This window comes from Crotalus tigris, unplaced genomic scaffold (assembly GCF_016545835.1).
Source record: "Crotalus tigris isolate CLP2741 ecotype Arizona unplaced genomic scaffold, ASM1654583v1 scf7180000022411.5474196:2289641, whole genome shotgun sequence".
In the NCBI taxonomy this organism is placed as follows: Eukaryota; Metazoa; Chordata; class Lepidosauria; order Squamata; family Viperidae; genus Crotalus; species Crotalus tigris.
Genome location: NW_024099112.1, coordinates 1640335 through 1655192, shown reverse-complemented (window position 1 = coordinate 1655192; position 14858 = coordinate 1640335). Strand labels below are relative to the sequence as shown.

The 14858-nt window shown below is 38.5% G+C and overlaps 1 protein-coding gene across 1 annotated transcript; it reads left to right on the top strand.

Moving 5' to 3' along the window:
* The first annotated feature begins 5945 nt into the window (after window positions 1-5945).
* Window positions 5946-13436, top strand: LOC120297008 (tubulin alpha-8 chain). The gene is made up of 5 exons (XM_039319124.1): window positions 5946-6091; window positions 8753-8975; window positions 9936-10084; window positions 11835-12515; window positions 13006-13436. The coding sequence occupies exons 1-5, from the start codon at window positions 6089-6091 to the stop codon at window positions 13297-13299; spliced, it is 1350 nt and encodes a 449-aa protein (XP_039175058.1). The 5' UTR covers window positions 5946-6088; the 3' UTR covers window positions 13300-13436.
* Window positions 13437-14858: the final 1422 nt, after the last annotated feature.

Sequence of the window (14858 nt, the reverse complement as noted above, 5' to 3'; positions counted from 1 at the left end):
ATTTGAAACTGGATTGAAGGAAGCCCATCTGGTGTTTTCAGATTTGTTGATCTAAAGCAGGGGTTCTCAACCTTGGCAACTTTAAGACTTGTGGACTTCAACTCCCAGAAAGCTTTGCTGGCTGAGGACTTCTGGGAGTTGAAGTCCACAAGTCTTAAAGTTGCCAAGGTTGAGAACCCCTGATCTAAAGGTTCTAAATATCTGAAAAGCAGTTAAAAGGCCATTTCCAAAACGGATTTTAAAAGGAAGTGTCCAAATCCAGGGTTCTTTTGAAGTCACCTATTGTGGTTTGAGCAAGATGATAATTCCTTCTCTCCCAGAGTCCCAAACCTGCCAGAGACTGCTGTCTTGTGGTCTGCTCACCAGGAACCACTGTATGGAATATTCTCAGGTCATTTCCTTGTCTGGAGAGGAATTATGAAGAGCTGGTCTACTCACTGGCTCTTCATTCGGCTGTGGTCATTGGCTCTACTTTTAATGAACCATATTCGCTTTGCATTTTCTTTCCCATATGTTACTACTATGGATTTTCAACAGGAAATTTTTTTCAGGCAACTACTGGGTTAGGGGAAGGAACTTCTCCTTTTCGAAAGGAATTAAAAGAAACTTCATAACTTGCTAATGCATTATAGAATTATTCTTAATATAAATATTTGGACTTTCTCAGCATCCTAGATTGGGCCTCCTATTTTATTGGCACCAAGTCTTATAATGTTTATAATTTGTTTAACTGAAACAGAGCAGTCCAATTATTGAAAGTGTACATTGCAACTCTCTACTGATGAAAACAGTCCCTCAGGGAAGACAGCTGTTCTGAGTATAAAAGCTCCCACCATATGTGTTACTAATTGTAGCTCTAATACATCTCATAAATGAATTCCTTTTCACATGTTGGAACACCTCCTTGATGACTAGGTAGCATACAAGGTCTCTACATGAATTTTAATCTGGCACTCATTCCAAAAACCAAATATTTCCCTTAAAAGTGTCATCCAGACCTGAACTGTAAAACATTTTTGCAAATGATTGAGTCAAATGTTCAATCTTCATCCTTTAATGATTTCTCAGATAATTTCACAGGTCATTGAGAAATATTCCTGGACCAGCCCCCTCCCTTCCAAATCTACCACTACATATTCTGGCAAACATGCTGTACATCCCTGAAAATACAAACTATATGTAAACAACACCCATTTTTTCCCTGTAAGACAGTAGAAAACATCCCAAAATAATTTCTTGATATTATCCCAAGATTCTTCTCTTTGAGAAATAAAACTCAGAACACTACATATGAAATGTTAACATAATTTAGTGAGCTCTGTTAGCTTACACAATCACAACATTACAAAATTTATCTCATTAGAAATTATCAGAAAATCCACAGTCTTACCAAGAATTTTCATGTTTATTTGATTTTTATACTGAAATTTAATGGCGGAAAAACAATGAATTATTCAGTACTGATATTGATAGGAGCCAGATTCAGATTGGCCCAGGATGATTGTGTCTGAGCTGGATACAACCCAGTGAAAGTATAAAGTCCACATTGCAGCATGTTAGAAGTGATCCCAGCATCACTAACTGAGTTCTTTATGATTGCTAGAGCAAAAGTAGACCATGTATTAATACCAGTATGTGCCTATTTAGCGTGGCAAATACAATTTGTACTAATGCATGTGTAATAAAGTAGATAGCCAAAAATAAGTCCTGTAATCATCTACCCATATGAGAAATCTACACATACAACCAAATACCACATCTGAAGTCAAATAAGGCCCTAAAGCTTACTATAAAAAGTGAGCATATAAAGTTACCTTGCCATTTGAAATTCATTTTTGTCTTTCACCCAATGGCCCCCAAAGCCATTGCTATGAGATTTATTTATTTATACCCATGCTTTGTGCTCAAAGAAGCATCAAGGTGTTTAAGAGTTTTGCTTTTTAAAAAAAGCACAATAAAAATTTAAAAACTGAATAATATTGATACTAAAATCAGAGCTATTATATCTGGGTTGCAAAACTCCAGATAATCACATGTACTGGCCACGTAGATATTTGTAGCTCAAATCCAATAGTTGTTCATTCATTCAGTGCTTCTGACTGAGCTGATGAATGTACTAAAAACAATATAACAACTGATTGTTTAATTAAAGAGCTACAACTTTACAGCTATTTAAAACTTGAAAGTTCTGGAGCCAAACCCAACTTTCAAGAAAGCATATTCCATAGTTTGTGAGCAACACAGGTATAGCCTCTCTCTTATGCACAGGATGACAAGCTTCAGACAGTGGGGTATCTTCAAAATAGTCTCCCACCATATCTTAAGGTCAGTATTTATGAGAGAGGCAGTTCCTTGGACAGTCAGATTGCAAATCTTTTAGGGATTTAATGACCAACCCAACACTAGATTGTGTACTGTAAGTAATTTTCCCAGATTGTTACTGACCAGATATAATATGTGGATGCTTAAAGTTCTTCATCCATACCTAACTTATTCAAGAATGTGAAATGATCCCTATTCTCTCTTGATTAGCCTGTCTTACCAGTTAATAAACAAATCATGTACAGTAATTACAGCAGGTAGGGAGTAAACCTCCTTCCAATCTTTCTCATCTCTGTCATGTCCATACCCAACCCAGTTCAGTTCTTTTGCAAACTATTAATAGAAGATGGGCAGAATTCTTCACAAGAATAAGCTCGTACAGACTGATGCCTCTATATAAACCTGATGGACTATAGTACTTCAAATGAGAATGTGGCTCTGAGAGATTTGGAAATATACCAAACTTAAGGCAGCTTTTCTCAACCTGGCATCCTCCATGTGTGTTGGAACTACAATGTGTCTCCCAAAATTCCTTGACAATATTAACTGGAATTATCATAATGCCAATACATCTGAAAAGTTCCAAATTGTGGAAAGTGATATAAAATATCTCACTGGCTACAGCATTTTGTTTCCTTTTCTTACACAAACTGAAAGGGGAAAAAATCTTATGGATGCATACCCAAGATAGAGGCTGTGGAGCTGGCTCTATCATGAGGTCCTTAGAGGATGCTAAATGTTATTCATTTAGTACAGCCTGCATTTTTTCCAGCTTTTGTCTGAGATGAAAAAATGATGTTTCTCATTAATGTTAACACATTTCTTCCAGCTGCCACTTTTTTTCCCAAAGCATACATGGCCCTATTTTTATATCTTCTAAAAATTAAAATTTATAAATATAATCTATATATAGTTGCAGCAACTCAAAAGATGATATTGCCATTCTTGAGCAAGACAAGACAAAATTACAAGTGACAACTGCCTTAGATGAAGAAGCAACCAGAATTGGTCTTGGGATAAGTGCCAAGAAATCGAAAATCATGCATGGAAGCTCCATTGCACAGACACGAGGAATCACACTTGGATCACAGTAACTTCAAGATGTAGAAAGTTCACCTATTTGGATACTGTAATAGCATAAAATGGAGATGCAAAGACAGACTTCAAGTGCCGCATTGGAAAAGGAACAGGTGTTTTCCAGAGAATGAATAAAATCTGGTCCTCATCATCTTTATCACCGAAACTCAAATTCCATTTGCTCAATTCTATAGTGATCCTGACAGCCATTTATGTCAGTGGGATCTGAAAGGCATCAGCGAATATTAATAAGATTCACTATATTGAGCACTTTATTAACAAAGAAGTGCTCCAAAACAGTTTCTCCTGCAAATTACATAACTTTGTTACACACAGGAGATTCTAATGTGAAAGTATCTTATATATGAATGTAAAAAGAACGTATGTTAACATCTGATAAATATCACGATATATGTATGGGGGAGAGTTTGGAAAAATAAAAAATTATTTAAAAAAAAGACTCTAATGTGCTGTAGGAGATGACTAGACTGAGCCTTTGGGAGAGGTCAAAAGCGTCATAGGTCATGAATCCCTGCGCGCCTGCAAGAGATCTAAAGCCAGCTCACCTTGAATGCTTTTCCTATCGCCTCATTTCCCTTTACTGTTAGTTGGTCAGATTCTTGTAGAGAGCTTAAGCTTGCAATAAATATACTCATTTGAATTGCCTGAATCTTCTGATTTTCCCAGTGCTTGACACTTGCAGGTCATATAATCCGTATGGAGAACAATCGAATTCCCAAGATGGCAATGATTTGAAACCCTCCCCCCCGTATCAAATGATCAAGAAGATACCCTCGAAATACATGGGAAAGAATGTTCATTGATGACTTAAAGATTTCAAACATCACATGGGAAGATACTGAAGTACTCACCCAAAATTGAAAATACTGGAAATCCCTTGCTGCCCAATATGTTGCATAGCATGGGAGAATCTAATGCTAATACTAAACTCAAAGACCATAGAAAAACACAATCAATTCTATAGAATAAGGTAGGTGTTGTTACAACATGATTGGACTAATTAACGATCCCTTATTAGTAGAGCTATGTTTGTGCGCAACTACAGTTCTAAGAATGAGGAGAGAATCAGGCAGAAAAGGCTAGTTTACAATTTAAATGTTATTGACCAGAGAAACAACCTCAGACAGTTAAATATTACCAAAATCTGTTCCCTCTGAACTCAGATAAAATCAAGTGTTTAATCTTATGAGGAATGGAGAACTATTGACTAAAATTAGACTCTGATTATACAAAGTCCCATCAAACATCTGTTTATATCGTTCCACCCTAAAAAGAGTAAAGGCACTTTCAAGTTGGGCTTTATTTTTGGAGACTTAATGGCTACATTCATGTAATTTTCTTGGGAACCTACAGAAATAGTTTGGCATTGTTTCTCCTTCCAGAATGTTTCAACTTCCCAGTCTAGATCTGGGATTTCTTGATCGACCAACTGGCCTTGGTCCCACTTAACTTTTTAAAATCAGACGAAGCAATAGAAGTGTGGCACACTGGACAGAGCAGTTTTTTATAGGTATTTAATTATCCAGCCAATGTAGAGGTATCTTCAGAAGTCCTCCATGTTAGTCTACGATGGCAAAAATATCAGGAGTCTAATAATACCTTTTCCAACAGAAAAATATTTCCCAAAGATTTTATTTTTTACACTTATACTGCTGTATAAATCCATGTTTTTAATAATATGCTAATTGGAAAAGATGTCACCAGATTTCTGATTTTTAGAAATCCCCTTAAATTTGATAAATTTTTTGGCCACAAATAGGTCTAGGATTAAACACACAAGGTATATTATTTAAATTTAGCATCAGCTAAAACTCTTAAATGTGACATATACTATTTTTAAGCATTCTATTACAAGTTAAATGTTCATCAGATCCCAGGAGTGCCCCAAAAGGGCCACTAAGACAGTTTTTCTGAAAAGTGCAGTTTTCCTTTGATCTGGGTTTAACTTTCCGACGTTTGCCACGTTGACAACCAAAATCCAGCTTTTGGCTCTTCCTAGTCCCTATTTCCTTCCATGCCCCCCCCCCCCAAGAATGGAGAATTGAGTTTTATTAAGGCTTCGTTTTTTTCACTTCGGCTCTCTGCATTTTTCATCCAACCCAGTAGATTCACGAAAATGCTGTTGGGAGAACGGTGTGAAAATCGAAAGGCCGCCTTCTTCTGCGAGACACAAACAGGCAACCAACAGGGAGCCCTGAAAGAAGGCAGCCACTCAACACCAGCAACAGAGCGCATCTGCGTCTCGCGCTTCCGTACAAGTGTTAGGCAAATCCAAACTTGGCACAGAAAAACGCGAGCTGATCCGACGCGGGAAGAAAGAGAGACGACCTCGGCCGCTTGCAGTTGGCGGGAACTTTTTCTTGACTTTGCCCCATTACGAATTACCCTATGGCCGCCCGCGAATGGAGAAATTCATAGTTGTTACCCAATGACGAGGAGAAGGCTGCTTCTCTACTTTCGCTTCCGACTCAATAGCGCGCAAGGGGAGGCACGAGGAGGCGGCGGAGCTGTCCAATGCGCTGCAAGGAGAAAAGCGCTCGTTTGGAGTCTCTCTATAAAGGCTGCCCAGAGAGCGGAGCAGCTGTTTTCGCGGTGCTGCTCAGACCCGTAGCGCGTCTGTTGTCGCCAGAGCACCGATAGCTTCGGAGAGCCGTAACCTGCCGGAGAAATGGTAAGAGCCAATATGGCTTTTGCTGTGGGATAGTTTTCTGCGTTTTCCAGGGATGTGATTAGTTAAGCGTCCGTATGACCACAGGTGGGGCGTTATGTAATTGGCAAAGGCCCCTTTACCAAAAGTTTTTCTTTTTAAACTGACTTACTCCACTTTCTAGGCCTTGTAATTCGCGCGTCCAGATCGCTGGCGAAAACAGGCACGTCCTGAACTTGGGGGGGGTCCCTGTTGACAGCCTGGACAACCTTTGCTTCGAAGAAGGGGGCTGGGGCTGGGTAGCGAAGAGGCCCTAATGAAGGAAAAGGCTGGGCAGAGTGGCTTTCCGGAAGCAGAGATCTGCTATCTGAGAGCCTTTCCCCAAACATGGTGCCTCTCCCCCCCCCCCCGCTCAAGAAGCGCACTCGTCTTCCGCTAATGCTCCTTTTCCGATATCAGTGCCCCAGGTTTTCGGAGAGAAGGCAGCGAACAACTGTAGCGCCGCCACCACTTCAGAGTGCGGTGTTTGTCGTAGGGTCGTGTTACGTTTTACTGGGAGTCTCTTACGAGGCTCTTGTATTAAGCTTTTGAAATATATGTGTTCAAGGACTGAGTGTATATTCAGAAATCGAGAGGAATTAAGAGTTGGGGAAGCTGAGACCCGGGCATACTTAATTACAGCTGCTCTCCCAAAGAAAAACTTCTTTGTTTGAGAAAAAAGAGGGCGGAAGGGATGAGAAAGAAACTTTGATTCGCCACCTTCATACCCGGCTCTGTTTTAAGTTCCCCGAGTTTTAATGACTGTTCCCAGCCAGTATTTTTCTGTAGGAGGCCTCTCTCTGTAAACTTGTAACTGATCGAAACACTTCTGGCCGTTTGAGTTTTATCCTTCAACTTTGTACAATGCAACTTTGTGCATTGACATAAAATGGTGGAAAAGTTCTAAATAAGATGGCTGCCTCCATTTTTTCTCTCCTGATATTTCAACACTCGATGACAAAATCTCATAAAATTGTTTTTCACAATGCAATTTGACTCAGTTCGTATTGCTTATGTAATTTATCCTTTTATTTTAATTGTTTTGTTTCTCCCTGAATTGTAGATCAGATTTTTAATTAAAATTATTCCAAGATTTTTGTTAGATTGTAACCATTATTTTTGTTATATTGATTTCATCAAATATAATTTCATATTGCAATCTAGTGAAAAAGTAAGACAAATCCTAACTTAGAATCCTAAGCCTAATAAACTAAAATCAAAATTCTTCTCTAACAGACATTTCTGAACATACTGGTAGTTAAAATGGATTTATATCTACAAGTATTTAAGCTCTTGCCTTTAATGACAATTACGCAAAGCATGAATTGATGACTAAAGAAGGGTCCTATGCACAGCCACAAATTATTCTAGTTTTATAGTCCTCTAGACATTGAAGCAGTCAAGAATTGATGACCAGAGATGTACTGCTAGATAGATGGAGACAACTTTCATTGCTCTGTTCCACTTTTTGGATGATGGGCACCTTTGGAATTTTGAAAACCCTTAGCCAAACAACTGTCAATATTAGAGAGGAGCTTTTTTTTTTTTTTACCAAATGTTTGGCCCTAACAATTGTACCCATTTAGCAGAAAATCAAATGGATAACACTGCACCTCTATAGGATTCAAATGATCTGCTTTCTTTTTCCTGTGCAAATATTGTATGCCTATAAGAAGGTGGGTGGACACGGCAGGCATAAAGAAGTATCAGTTCAAGGCCTCTAAACATAGTGGAAATAGTTTTTTCCCATGGCTTGAGGGAGTAAATGGCTTCATCTTTTTTATCTTTACAAAGTATATCTTTTCTTTCACCACAGGCACTGGATGTAGCAAATGATGAAAAGAACATAGATTGTCCAGTCTGACACATAGATAAAGGGGGTGATGCCCAGGTTGTAAAGTCTACCTACACTTGTAGGTAGACCTTGTTTAATTTAAAGTTATGATGGACCTCATCAGAGCTACTTATAACCCATTTTCAAAATTCTGATGGCTGTCCCTCAAAAAAGCACAAAACTGATCACATTTTGGGTCTCTGCAACTGACTCACTTTTATGGCCATCTGCAGCATCCCTTGGTCACATGATTTTTGTAGGATTTTTTTTCTGGTTTCTGGTATTTATTTTTGGTTTCTGGCAAAAAAACGCTCATTGGTAAAAACACTCACTTAATGACCCTAGTGTTTACTTAACAAACAATGCAGACAAGATTGTAAAACCAGTCACATGGTGACCAGCTTTATGACTTCCAAAACTTACAACTGCAATTCCAGGCTCAATTAAGGTCAGAAGTCAAGGACTACATGTATTATAGCTTTTTCCACCCTGAAGCTGTAACAAGGCAGACCAAAATTCTGGGACGTTAATTCCTGTATTTATAGCCAACTGTTTCAAAACAATTAAGGCCTATTTTATAAAATGAAAGTTAACGTTTTCATAGAATATGAAGTAAATAGTGGAGTCTTATTCTAGCATTGGTGTAAAGTTTCAAGGAATTGATAACTCCTTAAAAGATGGCTATCCCTTAAATTCAAGAGAAGCTGACAGCCACCTATTTTCCCTTTAGTGAATTAGCTGGCACTTTGCCTTTTAGTTTATGGTAAAGAAGGAGGAAACCGTATTAATTTCCTGTCTGTCTCTCTCCATAGCGTGAATGCATCTCAATCCATGTTGGCCAAGCCGGTGTGCAAATTGGCAATGCATGTTGGGAGTTGTACTGCTTGGAACATGGCATTCAACCTAATGGCACAATGCCAAGCGACAAAACAATTGGTGGTGGAGATGACTCATTCAACACCTTCTTCAGCGAGACGGGGGCAGGAAAGCATGTTCCTCGTGCTGTGTTTGTGGATTTGGAACCAGCAGTCATAGGTAAATATGGCTTACATGGCTGCAGTAAAAGGGAGAAATGTGAAAGTGGTTTAGCAGAGGTTTAAAACGTAAAAACTTCCTGTTTTATATGTTGCCTTCTGGACTTTATAAAGGAAATTTATAGAAGCATGTTACTCCTACTGTATAGTTGGATCAAAGCACAGTATTTATTTCCAAATGTATAACTAATCTGCTTTATTTTATCTAGCCTTTGATACTTCATAACTCTTGAATAATCAGATAGTGTTTCTCTTTGCCCTCTGCTACTGCATATTCTCATGATTAGTTTGTAACTTTTGGAGTACTTGGCACAATGAATCACATTCCTGTTAAGTGTCCAGTTAAGATATAGGTTAAAATTTGCAACTAGGAAATAAGAATATATGCTCTTTCAATAAGCTTATATCCCACTATTTCCCAGAGAGGAGATCCCAAGTAGCAAGCAAAATCATTCAAGAGAGTCTTAAAATTAAATGATAATTTTTTAAAGTTTAATCTTTCACTATAAAAATTTGTAAAACTAAATTCATTTTTTAAAAATGAATACACTAAATATTTGTGATTTAAAATACATCTATAGTTTTGAAACTAGAAACCAATATTTCTATGAAGGGGAAAAATAAAAATATTATAAATGGCTGAAATATATAATCTGTATTTTCTTATCAAACCTAAAACATGTACTGATTTGTGAATATAAAAGGGATTATTTATAGAAGACTGGGAATTGCTGGAAGGGAAATTAAAACAATTTTAACGAGTTTTTCAGGTCTTCAAACCTCTGCAGGATATCATTTCTAATACCTTATTATATTTATAATTTTAGGTATTATAATCTTAGGTATTAATGAGAGGTTATAGTTTAAATGGTCATACTCTGAACCAGTGAGGAAGTAGAATATGAACAATAAATTATTTTCTAGATTTTCACCGTAGAATAACTTATGTATTCTATTGCAGATGAAGTACGGAATGGGATATATAAGCAACTCTTCCATCCTGAACAGTTGATTTCTGGCAAGGAAGATGCTGCTAATAATTATGCAAGAGGTCACTATACTGTGGGAAAAGAAATAATCGATCTTGTATTGGAGCGGATTAGGAAGCTGGTATGTCCTAATGTTTTTACCCTGTCAAACATACAATGAGGTTTAGCTTGAGCATAGATCAGATTTAAAGCACAAATTGTAAGTGCTACAGGACAGGGATTTTCAACCAGTGGTATGGGTACCACCTGTGGTACATGGGCACCTGGCAGGTGGTACACGACCATCCTAGAAAAGTAGCGGGGGAGGGGAATGAGCTGAACCGGTGGCAGCACTGCACAAGGCTTAGTGAGAGATGGCTAGAGCTGCAGGGCTGTCAGGGCTCAGCGGAAGCACCAGGATCAGCACCAGGCTCCAGCTGGAGCTCGGCGCTAATCCTGGCACTTCCGCTGAGCCCAGAAGAAGCGCCGATCAGCTGGAATGTTGCAGCATCTCCAGGGTCTTGTGATTTACATTCAGATGCTTGGCAACTGATTCATATTTATGACAGTCACAATGTCCCAGGGTCATGTGAAGTGACCAAAACCTGCTGCAACCACCCAGCAGACAGGGGGAATAAAAACCAAACACCCCCCACCTCACCCCCGCTGCCAATCCTCAACAGAAATGCTCACAACAATGGAAACCTCTGACAGGAGGAAGAGCGCTGGGGGGCACTTTTTTCAGTGCCATTGTGATTTTGAACAGTCACTAAGGGAACTGTTGTAAGTCAAGGACTACCTGTACTTCATCACTTTTTTTTTTTTTTTTTTTTTGGTCATCAAGTTTTTGACACCTTGCTAGGCGACTGGTGTTACTTGGATGTTGCCTTATCCTAAAAGTGGTACAATGGGTGAAAAGGTTGAAAAGCCCTGCTGTAGGAGGATTAGCTTATTGGCCCAGGGGCTGCAATATAAAGTTTTTTCCAACATTAAGAAAAATGTCATTGGCTGAAATGAAGAAGCTAACATATGACAAGGAAAGGCACTTACCACAGGCATTCTGGAAGGCTTCTCTGCCCACTTGCAATAATAGGCTAGGCAAGCAGCAACTGATAAGGTGGCAGAGCTGCTGTTCCTTCCCAATCTCCTCCCTTCCTATCCATAGGAAAGGCTGGGCTCCCGGACGCAATTGTTGTCATATCAATATAACCCTGATCGTGCAACAAACTGGCAATGACAATCAAGGACAACTTGCTAAGTGAAGACGAGGCAATGACCACTGAGCCTATTTGGGGGGGTGTTTTGGGGACACCGTTATCCAGCCATCCAGCCAACAGGCAGAGCAGCCAGGTGGAACAACTAAGCTCGAAGAGCAAGGGCACTTCAGTTTCTTCCTTTTTGTGATTTGGGGTACTCGTGAGCAACACTTCCTACTGTGGTCATATTCTTTCAATGCAAATCAGTTAGAGCAATCCTAGAGCCAAAAGTTGTTGGAACCCCTCATTTTTCTGTTCTGTTCATTTTTTCTTTTTGACTTTTCCTTCACTCTTTTCTGACATATCTTCCTCTTCCTGGGGACAAGAGTCAAACCAGTGTTCACAGAAGTCTAAACTGAGAGCACTTTTGAGATTAATCCGAGGGCTATAAGGCTGCAGAGTGTCCACTTAGAATAGGGTGTCTAGGAAAAAATGTTACATATTTCTTATGTAGAAAGATCTTACTGAGAGTCAATGCTGGACACAAACTTCCTTTCCTTTTCTGAATTTCTTTACAGATCAGAATAATAACTGGAAATTCTTGATACTTTATGGAATATAAGAAAGAAGGGCAAACATATAAGACATAAATTTTGATTGTACTGTTGGAATGTAACATGCATATTTTTCTTTCAGGCTGACCAGTGCACCGGTTTGCAAGGATTCCTGATCTTCCACAGTTTTGGAGGAGGCACTGGTTCAGGTTTTACTTCTCTGTTGATGGAACGCCTTTCAGTTGACTATGGAAAGAAATCAAAACTCGAATTTGCCATATATCCAGCTCCTCAAGTTTCAACTGCTGTTGTTGAGCCATATAACTCCATATTAACTACGCACACTACCCTTGAACATTCTGATTGTGCCTTCATGGTTGACAATGAAGCCATCTATGATATTTGCCGAAGGAATCTAGACATTGAACGCCCAACGTACACCAATCTCAACCGTCTGATTGGTCAGATTGTATCATCCATCACTGCCTCTCTCAGATTTGATGGTGCCTTAAATGTGGATCTCACAGAGTTCCAGACAAACCTAGTGCCTTATCCCAGAATTCATTTTCCCCTGGTCACATATTCCCCTATTATTTCAGCAGAGAAAGCCTATCACGAGCAACTCTCTGTCTCTGAGATCACCAATGCTTGTTTTGAGCCATCCAATCAGATGGTGAAGTGTGATCCTCGCCATGGCAAGTACATGGCCTGTTGTATGTTGTACCGTGGAGATGTTGTCCCCAAGGATGTCAATGCTGCTATTGCTGCCATCAAAACAAAGCGTACCATTCAATTTGTTGATTGGTGTCCTACTGGCTTTAAGGTAAGTATTGCTGATATGTATTGCAAATGGCATCTTGTCTAAATGTGTAGATTTCTGAATAAATGTAGAAACATGCAACTTTAAAATGGTATAAACAGCAACATGATTTACAGTGCAGTTATTTAAGGGCATATTGTAGCTGAAGAGTTTTGCTCATAGTTCTGATAGGTAAGATGCTATATATCTGTTACTGGATAAACTGCATGCAGGATTATGCAAATTGAACTCCATTTCTTTAACAGCAGAATAATGTTCAGATAGTTTCTGACAAATGCAAATAATTAGACTTTTGCTTTATTTCATTTTTTCTATTAAAAAGGCAATAATTTAAAAATTATAAAGATCCAGTTTGGCGCTGCTTAAGCACAGAACAATATAGGATTTCTATTCTCTATGTAAATGCAGCACATTCTGATGTGCAGATATAGAAACGTTACATACTACTTTGATGTAGGAAAGCCTGACAATGTTTATTTCTTTAACTTTCTAGGTGGGTATTAATTATCAGCCCCCAACAGCAGTTCCTGGTGGTGACTTGGCCAAAGTCCAACGCGCAGTCTGTATGCTCAGCAATACCACAGCCATCGCTGAAGCTTGGGCCCGTCTGGATCACAAGTTTGACTTGATGTACGCCAAGCGTGCTTTTGTCCACTGGTATGTAGGAGAAGGAATGGAGGAGGGAGAATTTTCCGAGGCCCGAGAAGATTTGGCTGCACTTGAAAAGGATTATGAAGAAGTCGGCACTGACTCCTTGGATGGTGAAGATGAAGGCGAAGAGTATTAAAACTCATTAAATATTGTGAGGCTGTTACCATTTGCTATTTTGCCTGTATTACCAAGAAAATACATTTTACATCTCAAATGTAAACATTTAGCATTCCGTGATAAAGTGCTTGGAATAAATTCTTACAACCAAAGAAATTTTATCAGTTGTTGATGCAAGCACTAAAACTTTTAGCTGGGATACAAGTAAAATGATCTTGCATATCAACATGGAGTAGTCTCATTATAGCATGTTCTTAAACACAGACATTTTCACTCCGTATTTGCATACAGTAAAATTTTATTTTTTACTGAAAAATCCATCTTTTTTTACTATTTTAATATTGCTTGCATACAAAAGCATACTCTTAAAAGAATGTCATATAAATATCCTTTATACATAAATAACTACTCACACCCAAAGTTACATAATTCAAACTTATATTTTACAGACTTTATCTAATCCAAAAATGCACAATACTTTTCCCCCATATATCAATAGCCTGCTACAGAGCCTGACATATAAGCTCCACTTCACATATCTTATGTCCCATTCAATTTCATGCCATTCTCTAAAAAGAGAATTTGGGAATAGTTGCAGCCTTTGAACCATAGATCATGGATTTCTTTTTGAATTGAGAGGCTTAATAAGGTGGAATGATAGAAAAATTAATCATAGTGATGACACCAACCATCTCCTGGGATGAGCCCACTTAGAGTTCTTGTTCCGGCATTTGAAAATACAAAGTAGCAGGTGTGAAATAAAGCCTGGGAATATCAATCAATGCTTCTCTGAACTGCAGGAATGGAAGAGAAAGAGGTAATTGAGTAAATGTTTTATATGTTTTCCATTTGTTGTAAGAACAAAACTAGTTTTCAGTCTTTCAGACTGAATAGTAAATAGTAAGGACAGAATTTATAACGGTTCATAACATTCTATTCCTGCCTGTTACATGTCTATTAAATAGTCCACATCTGTAATCCCAAACTAGGATTTTTTCCCCCTCTTTTAACATTCATCTGAAGCTGGTGTAAGGACATCTAATCTAAGTTAATATGCAGATGACACCCAGTTACATAACTCCACCTTCACAGCCAGGTAGAGATGCAGTGAAGTGTCCTAAATCACTGCCTAAAGCCTATTAGGAACCAGATAGGGGAAAAGCAGCCAGTTTGTGGGAAGGCTGCTCTTGGGAATAAACACTGGAACACCCAAAGATAACAAAAATTCAATTTTTATATAAATTATACAAAGCATACAACTTGCATCTATGTTTTCCTTGAATAACTTCTTTAGCTAAGAAGACAGAATCTAACCATTAGAATATTTTAAAATGTAGCAGATATTCAGGATATTGGGATCTGAATTCAAATAATTTAAAATGAATCTGATTATCCCCATACTCATTTAACACCCTCTTTATTAACCTGGTCACAGAAGCCAGCTGTACTGGTTGGTCTTGACTTTTTCTCAAAAAAAAAAAAAAAATCTGAACAGAGGTTACAGTAGTACTGGGACAGGAATGCACCAAGAAATCTCAATTGTAAGACATGCTAGAACAGTAATGGTGAACCTTTTAG